Source organism: Maniola hyperantus, chromosome 18, assembly GCF_902806685.2.
Source record: "Maniola hyperantus chromosome 18, iAphHyp1.2, whole genome shotgun sequence".
Taxonomy (NCBI): domain Eukaryota; kingdom Metazoa; phylum Arthropoda; class Insecta; order Lepidoptera; family Nymphalidae; genus Maniola; species Maniola hyperantus.
The window spans coordinates 1747755-1774368 of NC_048553.1; the positions used below are offsets into that span (position 1 = coordinate 1747755).

Sequence of the window (26614 nt, forward strand, 5' to 3'; positions counted from 1 at the left end):
TTAATCGTGGTATGTACCCGTTTTATACTGTAAAGAAGTGGTTATAAACTAAGAAAATAAGACATTAAAAAGAGTACCAGGTTCTCATAACAATACAGAAGTAACAACATACCTGTTTACTGAAGACCGCGATGTCCTCGTTAAAGGACTCTGAGGAACAGACGTCACCGCCCGCCACGCCAGGGTCGCGGGGGGTACACGTCGCCAGCTCGCACTTCTCGAAGATCAGCGCCAGCAGGGGGAAGAGGGGGTGCCTGCAAAACAAACCACGAATAAATATTGAAAGACTCATGGCACAGTTCACAGCAGTTGGAGAACTTCTAACAAAACGTCGAGACTTTGAATGTTAGTACAGTTTTTGCAATTCACGAAGGCGAGTGAGCTTTACTTGTGTTCACGTCGTTTACATGGGCATTGCGTAAGTGTGCGTGCATGTCGGACCAATCAGTCGTGAGCAAACGCACACATTTAGTGTACTTTACTTATACCGATACGACTTAAACACAAGCATGAGCCACTCGCCTTCGTGAAATGCAAGAACTGTAATAACTCAGAATGAAAAGGGTTTGGCCATAGTCCACTAGCTAGCCAATTGAGAATTGGCAGTCTTCACACACCTTTGAGAATATTATGGCGATCTCACATGCATGCAAACCTCACATGTTTTCTTTCACGGGTCTAGCTCTAGCATGATATTTAGGTGCTAAAATGCACATATAGATACGAAAACGCACATCTCTTCATCTTCGTCACATCTTAAGATTTTGCAGAGTTAATCTCTATTACGTTAGAGAGGCTAGGGATAGCTTCTTTAACGGAGATTCCCCCACTAAGAAAGAATTTTGAAAAATTAATTTCTTTAAAAAACCTAAATCTGCGAGCCAATTAAAAAACCAAAAGCAAAGAAAGTATAAAAACTAATGTATAGTCTGTTATTTAATAAGAATTATTATTACTTCCTACGTCCATGATTGGGTACCCAGTTTAGAAATTCTAAACAATCACATACCTATATAACTTTACAAAATCTATGGGTGAGACAAAGCGATATAATTTTCAAAGAATGTTACCACAAAAACTAAATGCCAATAGAAATTCCACACTGATTACATCAAACCAACTGAATCATACGAAAAAAAAACAAACAGAATGCCATTGAAACTTGAAGTAGATCGCACAAAAGATGTAATTGAGAGCAAGGCTCGGATAAGGCAGAGATTGGGCGAACGTGAGGCTGATATCATCACAAACTATCATAATTTCGTGTGGCCCCAGTCACAGCGGTGTGTATTTTTATACACACAAAAAATAAAAATATACACAGTTACACTTACACCTTCTTATTATTTATGTGTAGGTATACTTTATCCAAAGGACAATTTATAAAAACTATAACTCCGGAGAGACTCGAATAAGGCAGATATTGGAGAGGATATGAAATCATCAAAAACAATTATTTACGTGTGAAAAAATAATCTATATTTTGCTGTCAATGGAATGCAGAGTACAGAATTGTTTCGTACTAGGAATGCAATTTAACCACTTATCAAGAGGAATCGTAAAGCAAAGTCGTTTTGGTCGCAATTACAACGGAAAAAACGCCTCAGACGTCAAAAACAAGAAAGAATAAATAATACTTATATAATATTATTTACTATATTTTTTTTTACAAGAAATGAAGAATGAAAAATCAAAGTTAGGTCGAGATTTTATGTACATATTCACATTAGGAAGAGACAAGCAAATTGAGAGATTAACGAAAACTATACTTAATATCATTTTTTTTTTCTACCATAAAGCACCATTATAAAATGGTAGCTTTATTGCTACTACTATCTAGCCTATGGGCTAATAAGTAATATTATTCTAGCTTAAACTTCTACTTATGGTTAATTTTTAAATCTAATTTACAGTCCAGTAACTGTCCTTAGTTTATTCTAACACACTTAATATCATGAGAACAAATTAAAAATTACAATACCAAATCACGTGTTGGAATTAAACTTAGCAGCTGTACTAACATAATAAAAAGCATTATGACGTTGGTACATAAATAATTAAGTAGTTCAGCTAAGCAATTTTAATTTGTTAAGTACGAGAAACAAAAATTACAATATCTGAATTCTGAAACCAAGATTAAAAAATAAAAAATCAGCCAAGTGCGAATCAGACGCACTGAGGGTTTCGTAGTACAATCGTATTTTATCGACACTTTGCACGATAAATCAAAAACTACTTACTAGATCTCGTTCAAACCAAATTTCATTCTCTTATTTTAGAAGTTACAGGGGGGAACACATTTTACCACTTTGGAAGTGACTCTCGCGCAAACAATTCAGTTTAGAAAAAAATGATATTAGAAACCTCAATATCATTTTTGAAGACCTATCCATAGATACCCCACACGTATGGGTTTGATGAAAAAAAAATTTTTGAGTTTCAGTTCTAAGTATGGGAACCCCAAAATTCATTGTTTTTTTTTTCTATTTTTGTATAAAAATCTTAATGCGGTTCACAGAATACATCTTCTTACCAAGTTTCAACAGTATAGCTCTTATAGTTTCGGAAAAAAGTGGCTGTGACATACATCCAGACAGACACATGACGAATCTACAAGGGTTCCGTTTTTTGCCATTCAGCTACGGAACCCTAAAAACACGCTTGAATTTAATTGCTTAGAAATGAAAACACAAAAAAATACTAGCATCAATTAAGATATGCTCTCCGAAAGATTTAAATACATCTCCAAGTAATGCATTTCATTTGTAAGTAACATAAATTACTGACTTTTTTGTTTATCGGTGTAAAACATACACCTATAGTGTTTTAAAGCATGCGTTATTACGAAATTAAAACATTATTCCGGTACAGTTTTAATTGCTTTGTGTCAATCAACGTTAATATACCGTTTACTGCAATTAAAGTGTTCACGAGACTTATTGAAGAAAATCACGACTATGCTACTGTAAATACTAGTTTATTACTACACATTGGCGCCGATTCTCTTGTCTTTCTCTAAACTAAATTTCGACTATCTGCATTCTTTTTAATATTGCTAAAAAGGGACGGAACATGAATTTTACATTTAAAGACTAAATTTTAGTGCACGCTACAAATTTAAACAATAGGCTCGCGACTGGCAGCTAAAGTGACAAGGTGTGACAGCTCTTAATTAAATTTAAAACGGTCAAACTGTACCTGTCCTTTCCTAAATGCATTAGTAAGAAGAGGATGCGAATACTCTAAAATTAAGGTGTGCACAGAATCAGTACCATACTGACGATATAAATGCTGATGTATTATTTAGTGAGTGCATTAGACTTGATAAAGTTTTAATGGACTAGATATATATAAAACATGTAAATAAAATTAACATTAAATACACTTTAATTGCTACATGTAACATAACACTCACTTTATCAACGTTATGATACGTACATTCAATGGTTGTTTTCTTCATAAAAAAAACCCGGCCAAGTGCGAGTCAGGCTCGCGCAACGAGGGTTCCGTACGACAGTCGTATTTTTTCGACATTTTGCAGGATAATTCAAAAACTATGGATACATAAAAATAAATAAAAATCTGTTTTAGAATGTACAGTAGAAGACCTTTCATATGATACCACCACTTGATATAGTTATCTTACTTAGAAAATTGAAAATACTAATTATTAGTTCATGACCACAATTTAATTGCTTTTTGTGAACCACAAATTCACGGTTTTCAGATTTTTCCCCAAATGTCAGCTATACGATCTACCTACCTGCCAAATTTATGATTCTAGGTCAACGGGAAGTACCCTGTGGGTTTCTTGACAGACAGACAGATAACAAAGTAATCCTATAGGGGTTCCGTTTTTCCTTTTGAGGTACGGAACCCTAAAAACATTATTGTGTTGCCAAGAGATTACATAAGCCCGATCCACAATTCTTAAACTGAACAAAATACCTAGGTACTTTTATTTTATTTACATGGCGCCCCTTTTGAAATTTTTTTTTTGTTGTTAGAGCGGCAACAGAAAACATTGCAACTCTCTACCTATTACGGTTCATGAGATACAACCCGCTGACAGACAAACAGATGGCAAACGCAGGCTTGAAATAGGATCCCGTTGGTTGGTCTTCGGGTACGGATCCTTGCAAATCATAGGTGTAGGAGGAATACAGACAACTTTTCTAAGCTTGGTATCTAAATAGGTATATAAAAGGAAAGGTGACTGACTGACTGACTGACTGACTAACTGACTGATTGATCTATCAACATACAGCTCAAACTACTGGACGGATCAGGCTGAAGTTTGGCATGCAGATAACTATTATGACGTAGGCATCCGCTAAGAAAGGATTTTTGAAAATTCAACTCCTAAGGGTGTGAAATATGGGTTTGAAATTTGTGTAGTCCACGCGGACGAAGTCGCGAGCATAAGCTAGTCAAATTATACATTGCACTATTCTGTGCACTGAATTTTAAAAAAATGCGTTCATAGTAACGTAGCGGCTTGTATTATATTATAATTACAACGGTTTTCATACTATGCACAAAAACCACAATCATATGAATAACTCGATTAAAATAACGATTAACCTTTGAATACAGCACAAAAGCCTGTGTACAGTGTGTGGTCCCTTTTCGAGCGGTAAATGATTTTCATTACATGCCATTAAAAATAATTGATCAGATATTGTATGATGAACTAATTATAAATAATAAAGCTATTAATATAATGCGGAAGTGAGATTGTTAAAATAAATGCGACTAAATTTACAGGTCTAAATCTAGTGCTATCCTTTTTCGCAAGAAACATTATGAAAGGAATAGCAATAGATTTAGACGTGTCATTTTTGTTTAGTTTAGAGATTGTGTACAACGGAATTAGCCACACTACTCTCTATACATTCTGATTGTGTGATAATTTTAATGTGTTTGTTGCCTCGTTCCATTAGATAAAAAATAAAATAAAATAAAAATCTTTTTTATTCGTATAAACTTTTACAAGTACTTACGAATAGTCGGATGCATCTACCACTGGTTCGGAATGCCTTTCCTACCGAGAAGATAGTGATCGACTGTTTAGTTAAATGCTACTCGCTTACACTCGTACCATACCTTCTTCAAAGTTGTAGTCAAGTTATAATCTGATATGCAGATGTCGTGAGGGTCTATCCGCGAACAATCACACCTCAAGCCTTTATTCCTCAGATAACGACCGATAAGGCAGAGACACTCGTAAATCTCTAAATTAGGGTTACATAGGCTGCCGTCCTAAATCTAAAAAGCGGTTAGCTATGGTTTTTAGAGAATCTCCGAAAAACGTGGGGATTTCCAAAAACTTAGACCAGGCCGATGAAGTCCTATACCAGGTGGGTGAAGTCCTATACCAGCCGCTTAGACCAGGTGGATGAAGTCTTAATCAGGCGCTTAGACCAGGTGGATGAAGTCCTAATCAGGCGCTTAGACCAGGTGGATGAAGTCCTAATCAGGCGCTTAGACCAGGTGGATGAAGTCCTAATCAGGCGCTTAGACCAGGTGGATGAAGTCCTAATCAGGCGCTTAGACCAGGTGGATGAAGTCCTAATCAGGCGCTTAGACCAGGTGGATGAAGTCCTAATCAGGCGCTTAGACCAGGTGGATGAAGTCCTAATCAGGCGCTTAGACCAGGTGGATGAAGTCCTAATCAGGCGCTTAGACCAGGTGGATGAAGTCCTAATCAGGCGCTTAGACCAGGTGGATGAAGTCCTAATCAGGCGCTTAGACCAGGTGGATGAAGTCCTAATCAGGCGCTTAGACCAGGCGGATGAAGTGCTATATCAGGCGCTTGGACCAATGGCCCTACCGCGGTTGTTTGACAGCTACAATGTCACGATCGCAATCATCTCTGATTGGTCAACGCTCGCTCACTATTGGCCACAACCCACAACGCATTGTTGCAACAAGAATCGCACAAATTCAGCCAATCAGAACAATTGAGATTGTAATAATGATTGATGCAGGTTTTAGACAATCGCCCTACTGGTGCGCGATTGCCGTAGAATGACAGCTACAATGTCACGATCGCAATCACCTCGGATTGGTTGACGCTCGCTCACTATTGGCTACAATGCATTGCAAGCACAAATTCAGCCAATCACAAAAATTGAGATTGTAATAATGATTGATGCAAGTTTCCCGCAATCGAGGTGCTGGTGGATGACGTACCAGGCACTTAGACCAGGTGGATGAAGTCCAATACCAGGCACTTAGACCAGGTGGATGAAGTCCAATACCAGGCACTTAGACCAGGCGGATGAAGTAGCGGGCTTCAACTAAATATTTATTAAATAAATACCTAAGTAGATATAATATAACAATTATCATCGAAACAAGATACCTAATAATTAGATGCTAAATAGGTTTACCGTGGCAACATCATGGCTGAATTGTCTAAAATATAATAATGGAGAGTACCTATCTAGAATAATATTTGTACATAATAGCGGCTAAAGATAGGCACCGGCAAGGTTATAGTCACGTGACAACCTATATTTAGTCTGCTTCAAATCAAAACAACTAGATAGGTATTGTAGCTAATTCTGTTGTACACAATCTCTAAGCTAAATTAAATTGACAGATTTAAATCTAGTGATATCCTTATCCGCAGGGAGCATTATGAAAGGGATAGTACATTTGGACTGTAATGTTAGTTTAAAGATTATGTAGGTATACAACAAAACTAGTCTCAGGTATTGATTTTGAGCACAACCTAATTTTAGAGTATTCGCATCCTCTTCTTACTAATGTAATATGAAAAGGACAGACGCAGTTTGACAGTTTTAAATTTAATTTTTAGATGGTAAAACCCGTGATTGGTAAAAGCCTACTGTTTAAATTTGTAGCGTGCACTAAAATTTAGAGTCTTTAAATGTAAAGTTCATGTTCTGTCCCTTTTTAGCATTGTTAAAAAGAAAAGGATGCAGATACTCTAAATTTAGTTTCGAGAAAGACAACGGAATCGGTGCCAATATATGGCTAATTCTGCTGTACACAATACACTAAATCTCTAAACTAAATTAAATTGACAGGTCTGTATCTAGTACTATCCTAATCCGCAGGGAGCGTTATAAAGGTGATAGATTTCCCCTTAAACCTCATCCCTCATTCATGTCATTTAGACCTGTCTTTTTAGTTTAAACATTGTGATAACAAATCTAGACACAATGTGGCTAATACGGTATTTGACAACTAGTCAAATCAGTAACTTTTATCAAACGTCAAAACGTGACGTCACATCATAATGACGTACTTTTTTTAGTTTCATCGATAATTTAAATTTAAAAAGGTTATTACACTTAAAACTAACAAAGGACGTGGATTTTACGTATTTTGGAAAACCCTTTATTTAATAATCACCGAGAAATAATTTATTTTTATGTAGTCAAATACCCAATTCTGCTATACACAGTTTTTTAACTAAATTAAAAGGTGTTATCCTTTTCTTAATGATCGCTAAGGAAAATGATAGTAGGTATCTATTAGGTTTATACCCATAGATGTCATAGCAATCTACCCCTTAGATCTGTCAATTCAGTTTAAAGATTATGTACAACAGAATTAGTCACATTATTATCTATTAGGTATGTATTTAGGAGTAGGTACAAAACCGATTATCTTATAAGCCCAAATTAACCGCAAATCGCGTAAGGTTAGATAGTAAAGGAAAGCAACGGAAAATTTGTAGTGTCTTTTTAGGCTTCCGTACCTCAAAAGGAAAACGGAACCCTTATAGGATCACTTTGTTGTCTGTCTGTCTGTCTGTCTGTCAAGAAACCTACAGGGTACTTCCCGTTGACCTAGAACCATGAAATTTGGCAGGTAGGTAGATCTTATAGCTGACATTTGGGGAAAAATCTGAAAACCGTGTATTTAGGGTTAGATCACACAAAAAAATTAAATTGTGGTCATGAACTAATAATTAGTATTTTCAACTTTCGAAGTGAGTGACTATATCAAGTGGGGTATCATATGAAAGGTCTTCACCTGTACATTCTAAAACAGATTTTTATTTATTTTTATGCATCATAGTTTTTGAATTATCGTGCAAAATGACGAAAAAATACGACTGTAGTACGGAACCCTCATTGCGCGAGCCTGACTCGCACTTGGCCGGTCTTTTAACCGACTTCAAAAAAAGGAGGAGGTTCTCAATTCGTCGGAATCTTTTTTATCATGACCCTTCTTCATAGCTCATAGTAATATAAGTCCCGCAAATTGCTATTGCGCTGGAACCATGTCTCATTAACATCGAAATCACGCCATTTTGACGATATTTAAGTAAAAATATACCATCAGCACGAAACTTCAGTCTAGTGCTGGCGCATTAGCAATTTGCGGGACTTATAGGTACCTACACTACTACGTTATCAGGCTTTTTTTGAATTTTTAGGTTTATTTAAAGATCTATTTTAAAATAATCATTGTAATGAGTGTCGATACGTCACAACAACACCCTAATCTACTATAGTTATCGCGGATTTACTTCTGTAATCGGTTTATTGATATTAGCCGATAATGTGCCTAATTCAGTAGCCACACTTTATCATAATGCGTTCATGCAAAGTACACATTGGAGACAGGTCGATCAACAATGACTACCCATATTATATTATGCGAAAGTGTGTTTGTTTGTTGGTTTATTGGTTTGTCCTTCAATCACGTCGCAACGGAGCAACTAATTGACGTGATTTTTTGGATGCGCTTGTCTAAAACCTGCATCAATCATTATTGCAATCTCAATTGTTCTGATTGGCTGAATTTTTGCGATTCTTGTTGCAACAATGCATTGTGGCCAATAGTGAGCGAGCATTAACCAATCAGAGATGATTGCGATCGTGACATTGTAGCTGTCAAACAACCGTGGTAGGGCCACTGGAGAATGACATAGGCTACTTTTTATCCCGGGAAATCAAAGAGTTTCCACGGGATTTTTAATATCCTAAATCCACGCGGACGAAGTCGCGGGCATCAGCTAGTTAAAAATATTATTTAAAAAATCTAAATATATAAAAGGAAAAGGTGACTGACTGTCTGACTGATTCACTGGCTAACTGACTGATCTATCAACGCACAGCTCAAACTACTGGACGAATCGGGCTGACATTTGGCATGCAGATAGCTATTATGACGTAAGCTAAGGATTTTCAAAAATTTAACCCCTAAGGGGGTGAAATAGGGGTTTGAAGTTGTGCGGACGAAGTCGCGAGCATAAACAAGTCTTTATAAAAAAATAATGATAGCTCACTCAGGCTTAATCATAATTGTACCTATTTAATTACCTCTATTTGTCTTTCCCTTTTACATTTAAATCTGTCTTGCGTCAAGTTTATGCCAACAAAAAGTTTGAAAACAAAAAGTCGCTAGTGTGACCTGGTACTAAACGCCCAGTAGCCGAAACATGTTATCATGTGATAATACAAGAAATAACACGTTCATTCGATAATCTGTTTCCTCGGGACTTAGGAGTTTAATATCGTCTCGATAGACCTACCCGGATTCAAACCCAGGACACATACATACACACAAACACACACATACTTAATGCATGTTAAACTACTAATGGAAGACTTTGTTTTGAAGTTACCATACCACTGTTGAAATCTGTCATTTCTTTTATAATTTCTACCAATGAACCTAAAAATAAAAAATCAAAGCCTGAATCAACATTCCCATAGGTATCTACTTCAGTCTCTCGTAACGTCTTTAGGGTGCGTTTCCACTGAAACGGATCTGAGCGGAGACGTGACTCACTCCTAGACTAATCAGATTATTGTTAGATGACAAACAACAAATCAAAAAATCAAAGTTTATTCATTTCATGAAGGACAACTAGTGCAAGTATCTGCTGTCTGTAACTCTACTGAGAATACCGCAAAGACAGACTGACACACTTGCACATTTATAATATTAGTATGGAAGTATGCAGCGAAAGCTTTGAAATTTCAACAAATATCTCAACACCGATAGGATTCGGGAATAAACAAACAAACAAACATACATACATACAAACAAACACGGCAGAGTTACGGCGCACACGTTCCCCAATAATCACATGTATTTGTGTACACGTGGCCAGACATTTGCCAAATGTTTATTTATTTGGCCATTGGCGAATCCCTCAAACAGACATTTACAATTTATACTTATCTGACTCGTACGGCAATAGACAGTTGAACTTTTTAGGGTTCCGTACCTCAAAAGGAAAAACTGAACCCATATAGGATCACTTTGTTGCCTGTCTGTCAAGAAACCTACAGGGTACTTCCCGTTGATCTAGAATCATGAAATTTGGTAGGTAGGTAGGTCTCATAGCACACATCATATGAAAGGTCTTCACCTGTGCATTCTAAAACAGATTTTTATTATTTTTATCCATCATAGTAGGTATCGTGCAAAATGTCAAAAAAATACGACTGCAGTACGGAACCCTCGTTGCGCGAGCTTGACTCGCACTTGGCCGAGTTTTTTTTATTCAGATACAAGTTAGCCCTTAACTGCAATCTCACCTGGTGGTAAGTGCGATGCAGCCTAAGATGGAAGCGGGCTAATCTGGAAGGGGTATGGTAGCTTTTTGATAAACCGCATGGGTTTATTAAAAAACCCCTTCCGCCATAGCCTGGCTCGTTCCATTGCTGGGTTCTAGACGATTTTTTTTAAAAAAAAGTGAGCTATAGCTTCTAGGACACAAAACCACTACACGCATAGATAATGAAACACACGTTCCGACTCACCCGTATATGGCGTCCTTGTCTCGCTTGTGCACGAGCGGCTCGCCGGGCAGCGCGTGCGCGGGCGCAGCGGGCGGGGGGTAGTGCACCGGGGGGATGTGGGGGTGCGTGAGTCTGTGCTCGTGGTACTATACAGAAGAGTACTTATCGGGTGAAGGATGAGCTCGGAAGTCCAGTATAATGTCTAGTATGTAAACGTGCACGATGCCGTGTGCGGAGTAGAACACGAACGAACCTGGCTCGTTCTATTGCTTGTTTTTGGTCGTTTTTCCAGAAAAAAAGAGAGCTAGTCTGTGCTCGTGGTATTATACAAAAGAGTACTTATCGGGAAGGATGCTGGATGAGCTTGGAAGCCTAGTGTACTGTCTAGTGTTAGAACGTACACGATGCCGTGTAGCGCGTAGAACACGGACGAGCCTGGCTCTTTCTATTGCTTGATTTAGAAAAAGACAGCTATAGCTTCTAGGACACAAAACCACTACACGCATAGGTAATAAAACACACGTTACCACTTGACTCACCCGTATATGGCGTCCTTGTCTCGCTTGTGCACGAGCGGCTCGCCGGGCAGCGCGTGCGCGGGCGCCGCGGGCGGGGGGTAGTGCACCGGGGGGATGTGGGGGTGCGTGAGTCTGTGCTCGTGGTACTACACAGAAGAGTACTTATCGGGTGAAGGATGAGCTCGGAAGTCCAGTATAATGTCTAGTATAGAAACATGCACGATGCCGTGTGCGGAGTAGAACACGAACGAACCTGGCTCGTTATATTGCTTGTTTTTGGTAGTTTTTCCAGAAAAAAGAGAGCTAGTCTGTGCTCGTGGTATTATACAAAAGAGTACTTATCGGGAAGGATGCTGGATGAGCTTGGAAGCCTAGTGTACTGTCTAGTGTTAGAACGTACACGATGCCGTGTAGCGCGTAGAACACGGACGAGCCTGGCTCTTTCTATTGCTTGATTTAGAAAAAGACAGCTATAGCTTCTAGGACACAAAACCACTACACGCATAGGTAATAAAACACACGTTACCACTTGACTCACCCGTATATGGCGTCCTTGTCTCGCTTGTGCACGAGCGGCTCGCCGGGCAGCGCGTGCGCGGGCGCCGCGGGCGGGGGGTAGTGCACCGGGGGGATGTGGGGGTGCGTGAGTCTGTGCTCGTGGTACTACACAGAAGAGTACTTATCGGGTGAAGGATGAGCTCGGAAGTCCAGTATAATGTCTAGTATAGAAACATGCACGATGCCGTGTGCGGAGTAGAACACGAACGAACCTGGCTCGTTATATTGCTTGTTTTTGGTAGTTTTTCCAGAAAAAAGAGAGCTAGTCTGTGCTCGTGGTATTATACAAAAGAGTACTTATCGGGAAGGATGCTGGATGAGCTTGGAAGCCTAGTGTACTGTCTAGTGTTAGAACGTACACGATGCCGTGTAGCGCGTAGAACACGGACGAGCCTGGCTCTTTCTATTGCTTGATTTAGAAAAAGACAGCTATAGCTTCTAGGACACAAAACCACTACACGCATAGGTAATAAAACACACGTTACCACTTGACTCACCCGTATATGGCGTCCTTGTCTCGCTTGTGCACGAGCGGCTCGCCGGGCAGCGCGTGCGCGGGCGCCGCGGGCGGGGGGTAGTGCACCGGGGGGATGTGGGGGTGCGTGAGTCTGTGCTCGTGGTACATCGCGCCTCCCTCCATATAGCCCCCGCCGTGGAGGCTCTCGTCGTACTGGAATTTGGAGAAAATCATCCATTAAAGCAAACTGACGAATTAAGAATCATATCATCATCATAATCATGATCAACCTATCGCTGGCTCACTACAGAGCACTCCTCTCAGTATGAGAAGGCTTTGGACATTGTCCACCACGCTGGCCAAGTGCGGATTGGCAGACTTTCTAGGTTTCCACTGGGTTTCCTCACGATGCTTTCCTTCACCGTTATAGCCACAGGTATATGCACATATGCAGGTATAGTACAGGCAAATGATATTTAATTTCTTAAAACGCTCAAAACTCCGAAAGTTAGAGGTGAGTAGGTACTGCGTAACCCCGAACCGACCTCCCGAATAGGAGACGGACGTCCTAGCCACTAGGCTATTACGGCTCCTACGAACTAAGAATATCCTTATAGCATAATATAATTCAAATTATAAATGCGAAAGTTTGTCTGTTTGTCTGCTAGCCTTTGACGGCCCAACAGTTTACCCGATTTTGATGAAATTTGGTACAGAATTAGCTTACATCCAGGGAAGGACATAGGTTACTTTTAATCCCGGAAAATCAAAGAGTTCCTACAGGATTTTTAAAAACCTAAATCCACGCGGACGAAGTCGCGGGCATCCTCTAGTTATGTATAAAATGTTCCAGTACAACACTTATTTATAACTTACTTTTAAGTTGCAAAAAATGTTAATTAAACTGCAATTAAAAGGCATGCATACCTTACTGCAATTATAATTGAACGCAAGTTTGACACAGACATAAATAGAGACATGTGTGTTTTAAAAGAAAATAATAATTAAGTTTTATGCTGTTTAAAAATGCATTCCTGTCATTGATACATGATCCAACAATGGTCTCTAACCATATAAGTAAGCTACAATAATTTAATTTTGCAATTTAGCTAGCTAGATACTTACCTGAGAAATACTTAATTACCTACTAATTAATTATTTAGTCTTTAACCAGTGTGTTCTTCCCGTCCTCACCTATGGTGCTGAAACGTGGACACTGCAGACAAACGGCCTTGTTCACAAATTCAAAGTCGCTCAGCGAGCTATAGAGAGGGCTATGTTAGGAGTTTCCCTGAGGGATAAGATCCGAAATGAGGAGGTCCGCAGGAGAACCAAGGTCACTGACATAGCCCAAACTATTAGCAAGCTGAAGTGGCATCGGGCAGGTCATGCCTGTCGTAGAGGCGATGGCAGTTGGAACCGGAAAGTCTTTGAGTGGAGACCGCGTTAGTGTGGGAGCCCTCCAGCACGATGGGCCGACGATATAAAGAGGCTGGCGGGAAGTGGCTGGATGAGGAAGGCTGAGGACCAGGTGTGGTGGCGCTCTTTAGGGAAGGCCTATGTCCAACAGTGGATGTCCACAGGCTGATTATCATGATGATTATGATGAATTATTTAGTACAGAACGCCTCTCCTAATAAGCAACTCTCTGCCCCGGCCCTCCCATGAACCTATCATACGTCATAAGTACCTGGTTTCTTTTCCAACGGCTATTTAAACATAATCTAAATTATATAAAACGAAAAGATGACTGACTGACTGACTGATCTATCAACGCACAGCTCAAACTACTGGACGGATCGGGCTGAAATTTGGCATGCAGATAGCTATTATGACGTGAGCATCTGTTAAGAAAGGATTTTTGAAAATTTAACCCCTAAAGAGGTAAAACAGGGGTTCAAAATTTGTGTAGTCCACGCGGACGAAGTCGCGGGCACAAGCTAGTAAAACTATACCATTTCTATGGTAACTCTATGTTATAAATTATAACATAGATCAATAAACTAAAATAAAAACATCACAACACAGATACCTACTAGGTATAAACGTATAATTAAAAGGTGAAATAGATAAAAAAAGTGACAGCAGCCGATGCATATTCAACGGACAGTGAACAGCAAGTCATGCTGATACCCATCTGCCATCTTTGGTCTTTGGCCAGCAATTAACTCCTTTGAAAATGTATCTCTTTTAAACTTTTAGCTTTTAAACGCATTGGCCGCTTTTGTTTAGAGCTTTTAGAGTTTAATGGTACTTAACCTCTTAAATTATTATTACTAGACTAGATGTGATAGCCTAGTGGTTAAGATATCCGCCTTCTTTTCGGAAGGTCGGGGATTCGATCCCGGGCACGCACCACTAACTTTTCGGAATTATGTGCGTTTTTAAAAAACAATTAAACAGAAAACAAAACCAATGCCTGCGAGTTCTCCATGTTCTCAAACGTGTGTGAAGTCTGCCAATCCGCATTGGGCCAGCGTGGCAGACTATGACCTTAACCCTTCTCACTTCTTATAAATCTCGTGGGAACTCTTTAATTTTCCGGCATAAAAAGTAGCCTATCTCCGTCCGTCCTCGGGATGTTATACCAAATTTCATCAAAATCGGTTGAACGGTCGATCCGTGAAAAGCTAGCAGACAGACAGACACACTTTCACACATATAATAATTAATAGGTATAGAAGTATGGATGACACTCGCAACTTCGGAGGAGAAAGGATTTTCGAAAAATCAACCCCTAAGGGAGTGAAATAGGGGTTCGAAATTGGTGTTGATCACGCGGACGAAGTCGCGAGCATAAGCTAGTAATGGCTATTTGCATACACAGCTCGATCCGTCGCGTCCGTTAGTTTGAACATTACATCGTATGTTATGTTACTAATGTATTTATTTAGGGTAAAGTAGAGATTCTCAACTTTTAGCAAATTATACTTTCAGAATATACGATAATGTGTGTAAGATACATTACAGATAAGAAAAATAACATTTAAACAAACTGTGAGACGCTATTATAATGCGTGTTAGTGTTACCATCACTTCTGGTGTTATTCTGTAAGCCTATGTGCTCGCCGGCGAGATCGCTGTCGAATGATAAACATGTACAGTACGTAGACGAAAGTAATTTACATCGATATTTAAAAGGGTATAGCAGATTTGTAGAGCGTTGTCCCTGTCAATGAGACCGACAAAACGTCATATAAGTATAAGTGACAGAGACAACGCTCTACAAAGCCGGAATATCATTCTAAAGGCTGATGTACATTACTTTCTGCCGCGTTATTTTGGTTTAAGTAGCACTAGGTACTTAATCAATTCAATTCAAATTCTTTATTGCGATATTTTTAAACTTCGCGATATTGTGTGCGTTTATTTTACTTATTTCTCATAGTAAATATGTTCACCAAAATTATCTACTTATTTAAAAAAAAAACTCAAATAGCTAATCATTATCAAAACGGAGAGCTTTTTAGTTTCTAGTTTTATTTAGCATTGGGTGACGAAGTGGCGATCTCAAATCCAAAAGTCATTAAAGCTTGGTTAGTTTTAACACAATAGTACGACTTGCTAGCTCTTAGAACTAAATTAGTACCTACTATGCTTTTCTTTCGGTTGATACAAATATAGATATACAGATTTCGTTGTTTGGAATGTGCAAAAAACTTAAGAAGGATAAGAAAATACGTAAGCTGGAGAAGACAGATGAAGTATCGTAATAAGTGAAAAAATCTGTGATAGATGCTAAGACTAGCAAAAGGTTGAAGCGCCAAAAGACAATGATAGATTCTGGCTGCGTCAGCGTTGGAAGCGAGGCTGTGTGAGAAAGTGTGGCTGAAACTTACAGAATAGCTCATCAGATGCTAATGCGGGCAGTTCACGCGCATTTCGCTCAAATGTTGTGTCTAATTTTGTTATTCTTGACTTCATGAATAAAACATGTGTTCACCGTATGTGTATAATATGAATTAAAATTGCCAATTTCTTAACATGGAGTAGGTAAACGGCAAATTTATATAATTCCTACACGTTTGCACGCTGTACGCACATACCGTACAATCTTCATACATATTTTATGTATGTTGGCTTTACCTCTTTGGCGCAGTGCTAAGCGTGCTATGGTCTTAATAAGAGGTCCGGGATTCGATTCATGGGAAAAGCAATTTTTCATCCCTCATCACTAACATTTAGTTCCGAGTACGCTCACTGCTGCGATCAGCGCCAAAATGGCGATAATCAAGTTGCTTCAAATACACATCTTCAATCGCATACCTAGTGTACTATGTAATAGTATTATCTATACTTATAACAAAACTGTAGCAGGTCCAATTCTGTACATTGAAGATATTTTAAAATTTTTTTGGAAGGCACTCTATAACCGATACTGAACCCAAAACTGTAATTTTTTTTAAATTTTTGTCTGTCTGTATCATAGCCGTGCATCACGCTAAAACTACCTACAGAATGGATTCAAATGAAACTTGGTATGATTGAGTTCATATAAGAAGGACATAGGATACTTTTTATTCCGAAATTCAGCATGGTTCCCTTGGGAGAGGTGATGAAAGTTAAAATGTGTACTTAGTTGTAATTCATCAACGCGAAGTCTGATTTGATTCATTCTTCGAAAATCTTATTCTATTCTAAACTTATTTGCCAGTAAGACAGAAGTGGAGATGCGAGGGGGGCAAAGGGTTGACTTTTTTTGCATGAATACCTCCCTGGCGCAGTGGTGAGAGCTGTGGTCTTAATAGTGGGAGGTCCCGGGTTCGATTCCTGGCAGGGGCTTGGAATTTTATAATTTCTAAATTTCTGGTCTGGTCTGGTGGGAGGCTTCGGCCGTGGCTAGTTACCACCCTACCGGCAAAGCCGTGCCGCCAAGCGATTTAGCGTTCCGGTACGATGCCGTGTAGAAACCAAAGGGGTATGGGTTTAACAAAAACTGCCATACCCCTTCCAGGTTAGCCCGCTATCATCTTAGACTGCATCATCACTTACCACCAGGTGAGATTGCAGTCAAGGGCTAACTTGTATCTGAATAAAAAAAAAAAAAACTATAATTAAAAACCTGGAGTGACTTATGCTACTATTAACCTCATTATTGATATCAAAGAGTTCCCACGGGCTTTCTGAAAATCTAAATCCACGTAGACAAAGTCGCGGGCATCAGCTAGTTAAAGCTATATATCTATGGCTGGGTATGTCGGCCTGGCAGTCGACGGTAGCCATCAAAAAGCGTGAGTCGGCGATTGTAGATCGATCGACAGAGCCACCTGTTCGCACCGCTTTTATTTACAACGCTCTAATGGCCGACGCGGGCGACATGCGAGACCATTCAATACTATGTACAAACTAGCTTCTGCCCGCGGCTTCGCCCGCGTGGCCTACAGGAAACAAATGGCATTTTTTTATTCAGAAACAAACATTATAACATCTGGACGCGCACCCTGCACCAGCACCGAATAACACATATAACCTTCCAACCCCCATTTCATCCCTTTAGGGGCGGATTTTCTCATAGTCGTTTCTTAGCTGACACCTAACCTCAAGAAAAAAACCTAGTTTCAAAATTTCAAGTCATTAATATCAATAATTTAAACTGTCCCATACAAACTTTCATCCCCTATTTTACCACCCTTATGGGCAAATTTTCCAAAAATCCTGAAACATGTATTTCTTCATTTGTGACAGAAAACCCAAATTCCAATTTTCATGCAAATAACTTGAAAAATGACGGACTTTGATACAAACTTTCATCCCCTATTTAACCCACTTAGGGGTGGAATTTCGAAAAATCCTTTCTTAGTGGATACCTACTCTTTACAAAGAATAGACTCTCCAAATTTCATGTTTTTAGGACCAGCGGTTTAGGCTGTGCGTTGATATATATATATATATATATCAGTCAGTCAGTCAGTCAGGACTTTGAATTTTATATATATAGATAGATTACCTTACAAAACTCGTGTAGGCCTACAGTTTTTGCAACTCACGAAGGCGAGTGAACTTTACTTGTGGTTAGGTCGTTTACATGTGCGTGCATCTCGGACCAATCGGTCGCGAGCACGCGCTCGCAAACGCACACATTTAGTATACCTCACTTATACCAGCAGGGCGATTGTCTAAAACCTGCATCAATCATTATTACAATCTCAATTGTTCTGATTGGCTGAATTTGTGCGATTCTTGTAGCAACAATGCATTGTAGCCAATAGTGAGCGAGCATTAACTAACCAGAGATGATTGCGATCGTGACATTGTAGCTGTCAAACAACCGCGGTAGGGCCACTGGTTTAAAGACTTCAAACTTCTATGGGGGGGGCGTACCGTTGTTTATTTTTTAATTAGATTATAATAAACTAGCTATACGTCTAGTAGGAAGGTACATAAAGGAAAGCTCTTAACCATTTACGACTCATTCCAGCGCATTATGATTGTTTTATGAGCAGATTTGCGCTTTATCGCGCCTTGAGGTCATTCTGTGACCGGTTTATTGCGTTGTTAAAAAGCCTAGACTTTCCGACTTGCCTATTGTGGGTAGGTACCTAGTACCTACATCTACCTTCCTACATACCTGTTGCTTAAACTAGAAATTTCCTTGTAAGAATTTTTAGAAAATTAATGAAAACTCTACACTAATATTATTAGAAATAGAAATCTAAATATATAAAAGGAAAAGTGACAGACTGACTGACTGACTGATCTATCAACGCACAGCTCAAACTACTGGACGGATCGGGCTGAAATGTGGCATACAAATAGCTATTATGACGTAGGAATCCACTAAGAAAGTATTTTTGAAAATTTAACCCTTAAGGGGGTGAAATAGGGGTTTGAAATTTGTGTAGTCCACGCGGACGAAGTCGCGAGCATAAGCTAGTTCTTCATATGCAAAATGTGTGTTCCAAAAGATGATAATTGATAATTATTATAAAAGTTCAACACATATTAAGAGGTAAAGGGGTGATAGCCTAGTGGTTAAGACGTTGGTCTCTACGCCGAGTCGGGGGTTCGATTCCGGACACGCACGTACTATAATACTGTAGAACTTAAATATCACTTGGCGAAGGAAAACATCGTGAGAAAACCTGCATACCTGCGAGAGCAGTTAATAAATAATTATTATCAGAGGTGTATGAAGTCTGCCAATCCGCACTTGACCACTATGGTGGACTATTGCCTAAGCCCTTCTTATTCTGGTCTGAGAAGAAGTCCAGAATATACTTACATGGTTATCATTTTAAAAGGATGTGTTACCTATTGTTAACAAATTAGTAATTTATAATACAAAATGATAGAGCAATTGTCTATTTCCCCTATACAATTGACTTAATATCTAGGTTCCACCCCAGGTTACCTAGTACCTGGTATTAGCCCAGGAAACGATGGGGCAGGTATGATGACTTAAAAATATTGTTATATCGATTGGTTATGTACTTAAATATATTATATTTCGTACTTGTTGATATTGTTGATTGCTGGGCGAGCGTTCTTATCATTTAGGTAGGTATCAATATGCAAATATCTATGCGAATATTCGTTACATCACATGTAACGAATATTCACATTCGCATTCGCGGATATTCGCATATTTTTGCATATTCGAATTCATATTCGCATTCCGCGAAATTACTGCGAATGTTTTGCGAATAAAAAATGTTTTGATAAATAGTAATAGTTCGTTGGTTAATAAAACAAAATCCATCAATCTCTTATGTTTTTTAATGTAATAAAAAATAAAAGTAACCTAACCTCGTAATCACATTATCATTCTTCTCTTTATCATTTAGTAACGGGACTGCCAAGGACTTCATCCGCGTGAACTACACAAATTTCAAACCCCTATTTCACCCTCTTAGGGGTTGAATTTTCAAAAATCCTTTCTTAGCGGATGTCTACGTAATAGTTATCTGAATGCCAAATTTCAGCCCGATCCGTCCAGTAGGTAGTTTGAGCTGTGTGTTGATAGATCAGCCAGTCAGTCAGTCACCTTTTCCTTTTATATATTTAGATAGATTATCATGATGTTCACAGATAAAAGATGCACTAAAAGGCGACAGGGTTGGTTAAATGTCAAATATTATTTTAATACCGACCAATACGGCGAGTTGACAAAATAATCTCTCTATTAATCTGTAATCTCCTCCTACCTATCTAATGCTAGATGAAAAGCATTGACATAACGTTCGATGTGGCAAGGGCTTAACTGTAAAGACGTGGTTACACTGAGGCTGAGATCGATAGAGCTTACTTTGTATTTGCTCAGACATAAGACATTGTTAAACAGAAACGGATTTATGCCAGCTAAATAACGCTGTCTCGTTTTAACAGTGTCTTAAGGCTGAGCAAAGTCAAAATGCGCTATATAGGTAGATTTCAGCCCGAGTTTGGGCTTAGACAATGAATTATATATTATGGTATAATAATAAATAAATAAATAAATTATGACGTTGAAATTAATCTTTCAATCACCTATTAACATAGAAGTACAATACTCAAGATTTTTTTTTAATTTTTTATAAATAAAAGTGTCGAGTGACGGTATCGAACGGTATCGGAATGCCGGGTAGCGGCAGTCATTTAACTCTGGAAACTTTTAATGCTCAAAGTGTAACAAACGATTTGCCAGAAACTTCTAAAGACAGATAGTTAGGTACCTATTTAAGCATACGAAGATTTTGATTTTATTGTCTTGCGAGATGTGAAAAGTAGAGTATTGAACTTGGGGGTAATATCTACTGTCTTAGTCTTGGGCGCCCCTAAGATTTATTATATTATGGGCTAGTCTACATTTTTCTTTTTAAATTGTCCAATAGGGACACTTTGTTTCTTTCGTATTTTCAAAATAGTTAATTCCACTGTAAATTCCAGTGTACATTAAGAAATCTGCACCGCAATCAGTGATATTAGATCTTAGCGTCGTAAAACGGCATAAAGGCGTATTTATTTGCAAGGCGTCGCGCACAGTCCGCCATTGTATTGGAAACGGTCCAATAAAAATAACACTGCCATATATGCGTACCTAAACATTGTGGTACCTCTTAACAAATGAGTGCTGTTTTAATTTTTCGACTGAATAAAGGGATTGTTTATGGCAAAGTTTGATAAATGTGCGGCTGAAACCAGCTAAAAGTCAAAATACCCTTATTATACATACGAAAGTGTGTTTGTTTGTTGATTTGTTGGTTTGTCCTTCAATCACGTCGCAATGGTGCAACGGTTTGACGTGATTTTTTGCATGTTCATAGATAAAGACCTAGAGAGTGACATGGGCTACTTTTTATCCCGGAAAATCAAAGAGTTCCCACGGGATTTTTAAAAAACCTAATTCCACGCGGGTGAAGTCGCGGGCATCAGCTAGTACCTACATAAATATCGTGTAACATATAGAGCGATCACGCACTCATCCGATCCGAATCCGTGAAAATACGGATACATATAAAAATATTTTCGTCATAAATGTCATATCATAAGCTACCATACAATTAGTTCTATGACTAATTCGGAACGTATTTTCACGGACTCGGATCGGATGAGTGAGTAACCGCCCTTATCATTGCATTGAACGGATTTGTTTTTTTTTAAATACCTATCTACATTTAAGTTTAAAATTTTGAAGAATCAAGTAAGTAGGTATTCAATCTAAATTAAATCTGAGGTTTCTGTGTGTACCGGTCTTAAGTCTCTGATATAGAATAATTCTCTTATTGGCCGGTCACCGACATGACACACTTCGCCTCTTACGCTCTTACGTCATTAATTTATAGGCATTTGACACTACATGTGGAGATGTAGAGCAGACTTTGACATGCAAGATAATACCAACATTAAAATAAACGACTTCAAATCTTATGCCACAGACTAAAGAGTGACGCTGAATAATTTGGCGGATAAAAATATTTTCCCATAAAATTTTAGGTCAGTGCCGACGCGCATACCGTCACGTATGAAGGGATAGGGGTAATTAGAATTCTGTAATCATCACACACCAGCCAAGCTGTATTATTTTAAACTTAGGTACCTTTTTTTTTTTTGTTGTGCCTTATCATGCGATCAGTCGATGGACTATGAGCAGATTGGTTGGAGGACAGGATGGCGTGATTGGAGACAACTTCCCCAGCGGGAAAACTCCATAGGTCTCAGCTAATTATCCAGTATATGCTTTCTCTTTAGTCGACGAATCGCCTGCGGCATTGTCAACTGCACTGCCAGACGATTTGGATGGTTATAAACTTAGGTACCTATTTGAATTATTAATCAACGCACTCGCATCGATACACTTTTAAACTTCTAAATAATATCTGTCCCGGCTGTACTCACGCTCACACTTTTAAACACCTATGTTTAGGGTTCCGTATCTCAAAACAAAAAAAGAAACCCTTATAGGATCACTTTGTTGTCTGTCTGTATGTCGTGTCTATCAAGAACTATCTATAGGGTTCTTTCCGTTGACCTAAAATTATGAAATTTGGCAGATAGGAAGGTCTTGTAGCACACTCCAAAATCCGAAAACCGTGAATTTGTGGTTAAGTACATCACAAAAAAAAATTAAATGTGTGCATGAACAAATAATTAGTAGATATTTTCAACTTTCAAAGTAAGACTTGTCATATCAAGTGGGGTATCATAATGAAAGGGCGTGAAACCTGTGCGTTCTAAAACAGATTTTTTTTTTGCGTAATAGTTTTTTATTTATCGTGAAAAATGTCTAAAAAATACGTATGTAGTACGGAACCCTCATTGCGCGAGCCTGACTCGCACTTGCCCGGTTTTTTTTTATTTTTAAACGGTGCCAAAGATAAAAGGCGTTTGGAAAGGATAAACATTTGAAAATATAAGCATAGACCCATCCGAAGGCGCTAAGCTGTCCCTTAAAAATAAAGCTAGTCATTAAATATTTCGAAAATGTAATGACTACCTTTTGACGTCTTGAAAGCCGGTTCCAAAATTAAATGATACGTTTTAAAAATGGAATCGCTCAGTCCCGCCTTTTTTCCTCCGAGATAACCTTTAGTCCATTCGGGTTGCCATAACGAAAAAAATAAAGCATCGAACGTTTTAATTTTTTTAAATGACATTCTTGCGGTTTTTTCTCGCTGGGAATCTTTACTGAGTAATAAGTTCGTTTCGATCCGGCCGGTTTTTGCGATCCTTATGGTTTCTCGGATTTGTTTCTTTTATGATACACAATTATGATTAAATTTCGATGGTCGGTTACGCATTGTCGTTGGCCAAGGGTATATAAGTCATCCCATCAAACTCTGATGAGTTTTGAGCCCCGTTGCGATAATTAAAGCCCCGTGGATTAATCGCTACACTTATTTAAATGTTTGCCTGAATACGCCCGCCGCCGCGCCGCGCCGGTGCGCACTTTTTACGATTCCGCGTCTTAGGATTAGCGTAGGTCGGTTCCGAGAAGTAAGAAATCAGCTTTGTGGCAATAATTAAATATGACTAAGCACGTATGGGTAGGTATGTTGCAGTCAAAAAACCATTTAAATATTTCTAAACATACCTTTAGGTACGTAACGGAGAAGGAATTCGGAATATAGAGTTTTGTACATAAAAAACGGGAGAAGGGACGAGGTTTTCGAATACAGACGGTTGGGGAAGACAGAACCGTCACTTGTGCCCGACACGGGGTGGGACATGATGAACGCCACCCTTAAACGTCTCCGTCCCTTTCTAACTCACCCGGCCGCCCTTAGCCCTGTCTTACTCGGTGTCATCTGGCAAAGCATTCACATGTCTGGGGCTACCAGAAGCGATTCGTAACAGTGAATAATGTGTTTGAATAGTTCACAATACTTAATAGTAATAATGCGAACCGGTATTAAATTCATTGCGCTCCAATGCAGCTCGGGTCATTCTTGCACTTAATTCGAAATAATAAATACGACACAAAAAGTGTTCGCTATCTTCGGAGGTGTGCTTTTATGTATTCTTCAAATTGATAGCGGTAAATCAAGCATCGTTATACCTACCTTCCGCGACGCTCGTATCGAATTTTACTGCGCCACTCGAGCCGTACGTAATACGACCGTAAAACTTAGAAAAATCTTTTTATATTACCTGCTACGCGGACGAATTGAGACGTACCGCCTGCGCTAGCGACCGGCGCATTGACACCGGCCACTTAAATTTAACAGCGAAATAACATTATAGCGGGCGCTAGCCATAAATTCCGTTTCATTCATGACGCTCGCAGCGCCGCGGCCGAGGAATTCTCCGTGCGTTTGTTTCTCGCCCATAAATACTAATAAAACGGCCTCGTTACGGGGACACATCGAAAATCGGGCACACGACTTCTTAACGGCACCTATTAGGATCTTCTGTCTGGTCGATTTAATTGAAAAATTGTATCCAGAGCGCTGCAAGAGTCGTATCCGACCCGCGCCGGATGCGGGCCCAGACGCCCATTATTCCATTTGCCCATCCGCATGGGGACACGCCGCGACACCGACACGTGTCAATAAACCGATCGCGCGGGCGTTGCGAGCACCTACCTCGCCTAATTACTGCTGCTGCTCTTCGCCGGTCTATATCGGGCAGGAGGGCCGCTGCCGAAGGTTAAGCGGCCAGCTGCAGTCACCCGCTTTGAAGCTCCAAACGTTTCAATATTCATTCCGTGAGCTAGAGTGTTTTTCTTGCGCGTTTATAAAAATAGCCGGCGTGAGCGATGTTCGGCGCACGGATTCGGGCGATTCGCGAGCGGATTTATCGCCCAGAAAGCACCGCGGGGAAACGTTAACACTCGTTTTAAGGCCGCGGATGAAAGTTTTAGTTGCCTATCCATTTTTAATTTGAACAATTTAAAAAACAAACACGACCGCCGTCGTCGCTTCTCATAGTCATACTCGTAAATCGAGGATCATCCTTATCATCATTGTTAACCGATAGACGTCCACAGCTAGACATAGGTCTCTTGTAGAGACTTCCACACACCACGGTCTCGCGCCGCCTGAATCCAATGGCTACTTGAGACTCGTTTGATGTCGTATGTCCACCTAGAGGAGTCTTCCAATGCTGCTCTTTCCGGTACCAAGTCGGGACTTAAATACAATGCTCAATGACCTTAGCAGAGTTTCTCAACAGGTGGACCTAAAAATGAACATGAGCAAAACGAAAATCATGTCTAATTACTTGTCCCGTCCCATGCAGTAAGTAATCTTTGAAAACTCTGTTCGCTCTCATTGCAGACGAGTAGGTATGTATGTATGTAACACAAAATTCAGCTAGACGGATCCAGTGTTGACATAATATGGATTCAAGACAGTTGCTTACTATGGACCTCATAAGAAAGCTCAGAAAGCTCCCAATAAGTAATCGTTGAGAGCTCTGTAGGTACTCGATATTGTAGACGAGAAGGTATGTATAATCGGGGATCAGCTGATTTCAATTGAATCGCGCGTCGTTTTTCGTCGTTTTATCAGTTTCGCTGGTGTCTCGTACATTATTTATGTTCTCGAAATTAATTTAACAGACCGTTAACCTCGGCCCGCGATTCGGTTCACAAATTGATATCGCCTAGTCTCGGGTTTATCGCGTTTCTGCGCAGGAATGTTATCGAGGAGTATTGTAAACAGAGGTCAATAGCTGGCACATGAACTGCGGACTGATACTGCATGCCCCCTTATCGTCTGCTGCACTCCAAGGGACAGTTTGAGACTCTCTTAGTCAGATTTTACGTAAATATGGTGTCGTTAAGATAACGATTTCCTCTCGACGCGACGGCCGTCTCCGCTTTTGCTTTTATTAAAATACATAAAATAAGTATCTACTTAAAGGATTTTCTTGTCACTGAATTAAGTTGGATAAATTTATGTGGCTTTCGGCGTTGGTGTGAGGCGATAAGTGCGTTCGGACACACGGGTGATTCCACTAATTTTTTACTGAATTAAGTCCCAAGCAGTGTTGCCAACTACGAAATAAAAACCTGGTCAAGTGCGAGTTGGACTGGCACACGATGGGTTCCGTACCATCATGTATCGAGATAATGTACTTTTTCATTTGCATGGCGGCCATTTTGAAATTTTCATAATTTGTTGTTATAGCGGCAACAGAAATAGATACACATTGTGAAAATTTCAACTCTGTAACTATTTTACGATGCAAAACTGTGCTATTATGGTTCATGAACAGCCCGCTGACAGACAAACAGACGGACGGACGGCTAGCAGAGGCCTAATAATAGTGTCGCATTGCCACCCTCCAGGTACGAAACCTTAAAAAATTAGAATGTGCTATCTCGTCATAAATAACGTTGACATAAAGCTGCCCACGCGCATCTTATTACCGCGTCTGTCCGTTTGTCCGTTCGTTACCTCCATTGTGAGCCTGAATGCGAG

At 39.5% G+C, this 26614-nt stretch overlaps 1 protein-coding gene across 1 annotated transcript in view; it reads right to left on the reverse strand.

The window, feature by feature from the left end:
• hth (Meis homeobox homothorax) overlaps positions 1-26614 on the reverse strand; it is a 527706-nt gene that overhangs the window by 471703 nt on the left and 29389 nt on the right. Inside the window, exons 2-3 of the mRNA XM_034978385.2 lie at positions 12313-12485; positions 113-254 (exon numbers count right to left, since the gene is read on the reverse strand). Of these exons, the coding sequence (XP_034834276.1) occupies positions 113-254; positions 12313-12485 (315 nt within the window). The remainder of the gene's footprint in view (positions 1-112; positions 255-12312; positions 12486-26614) is intronic.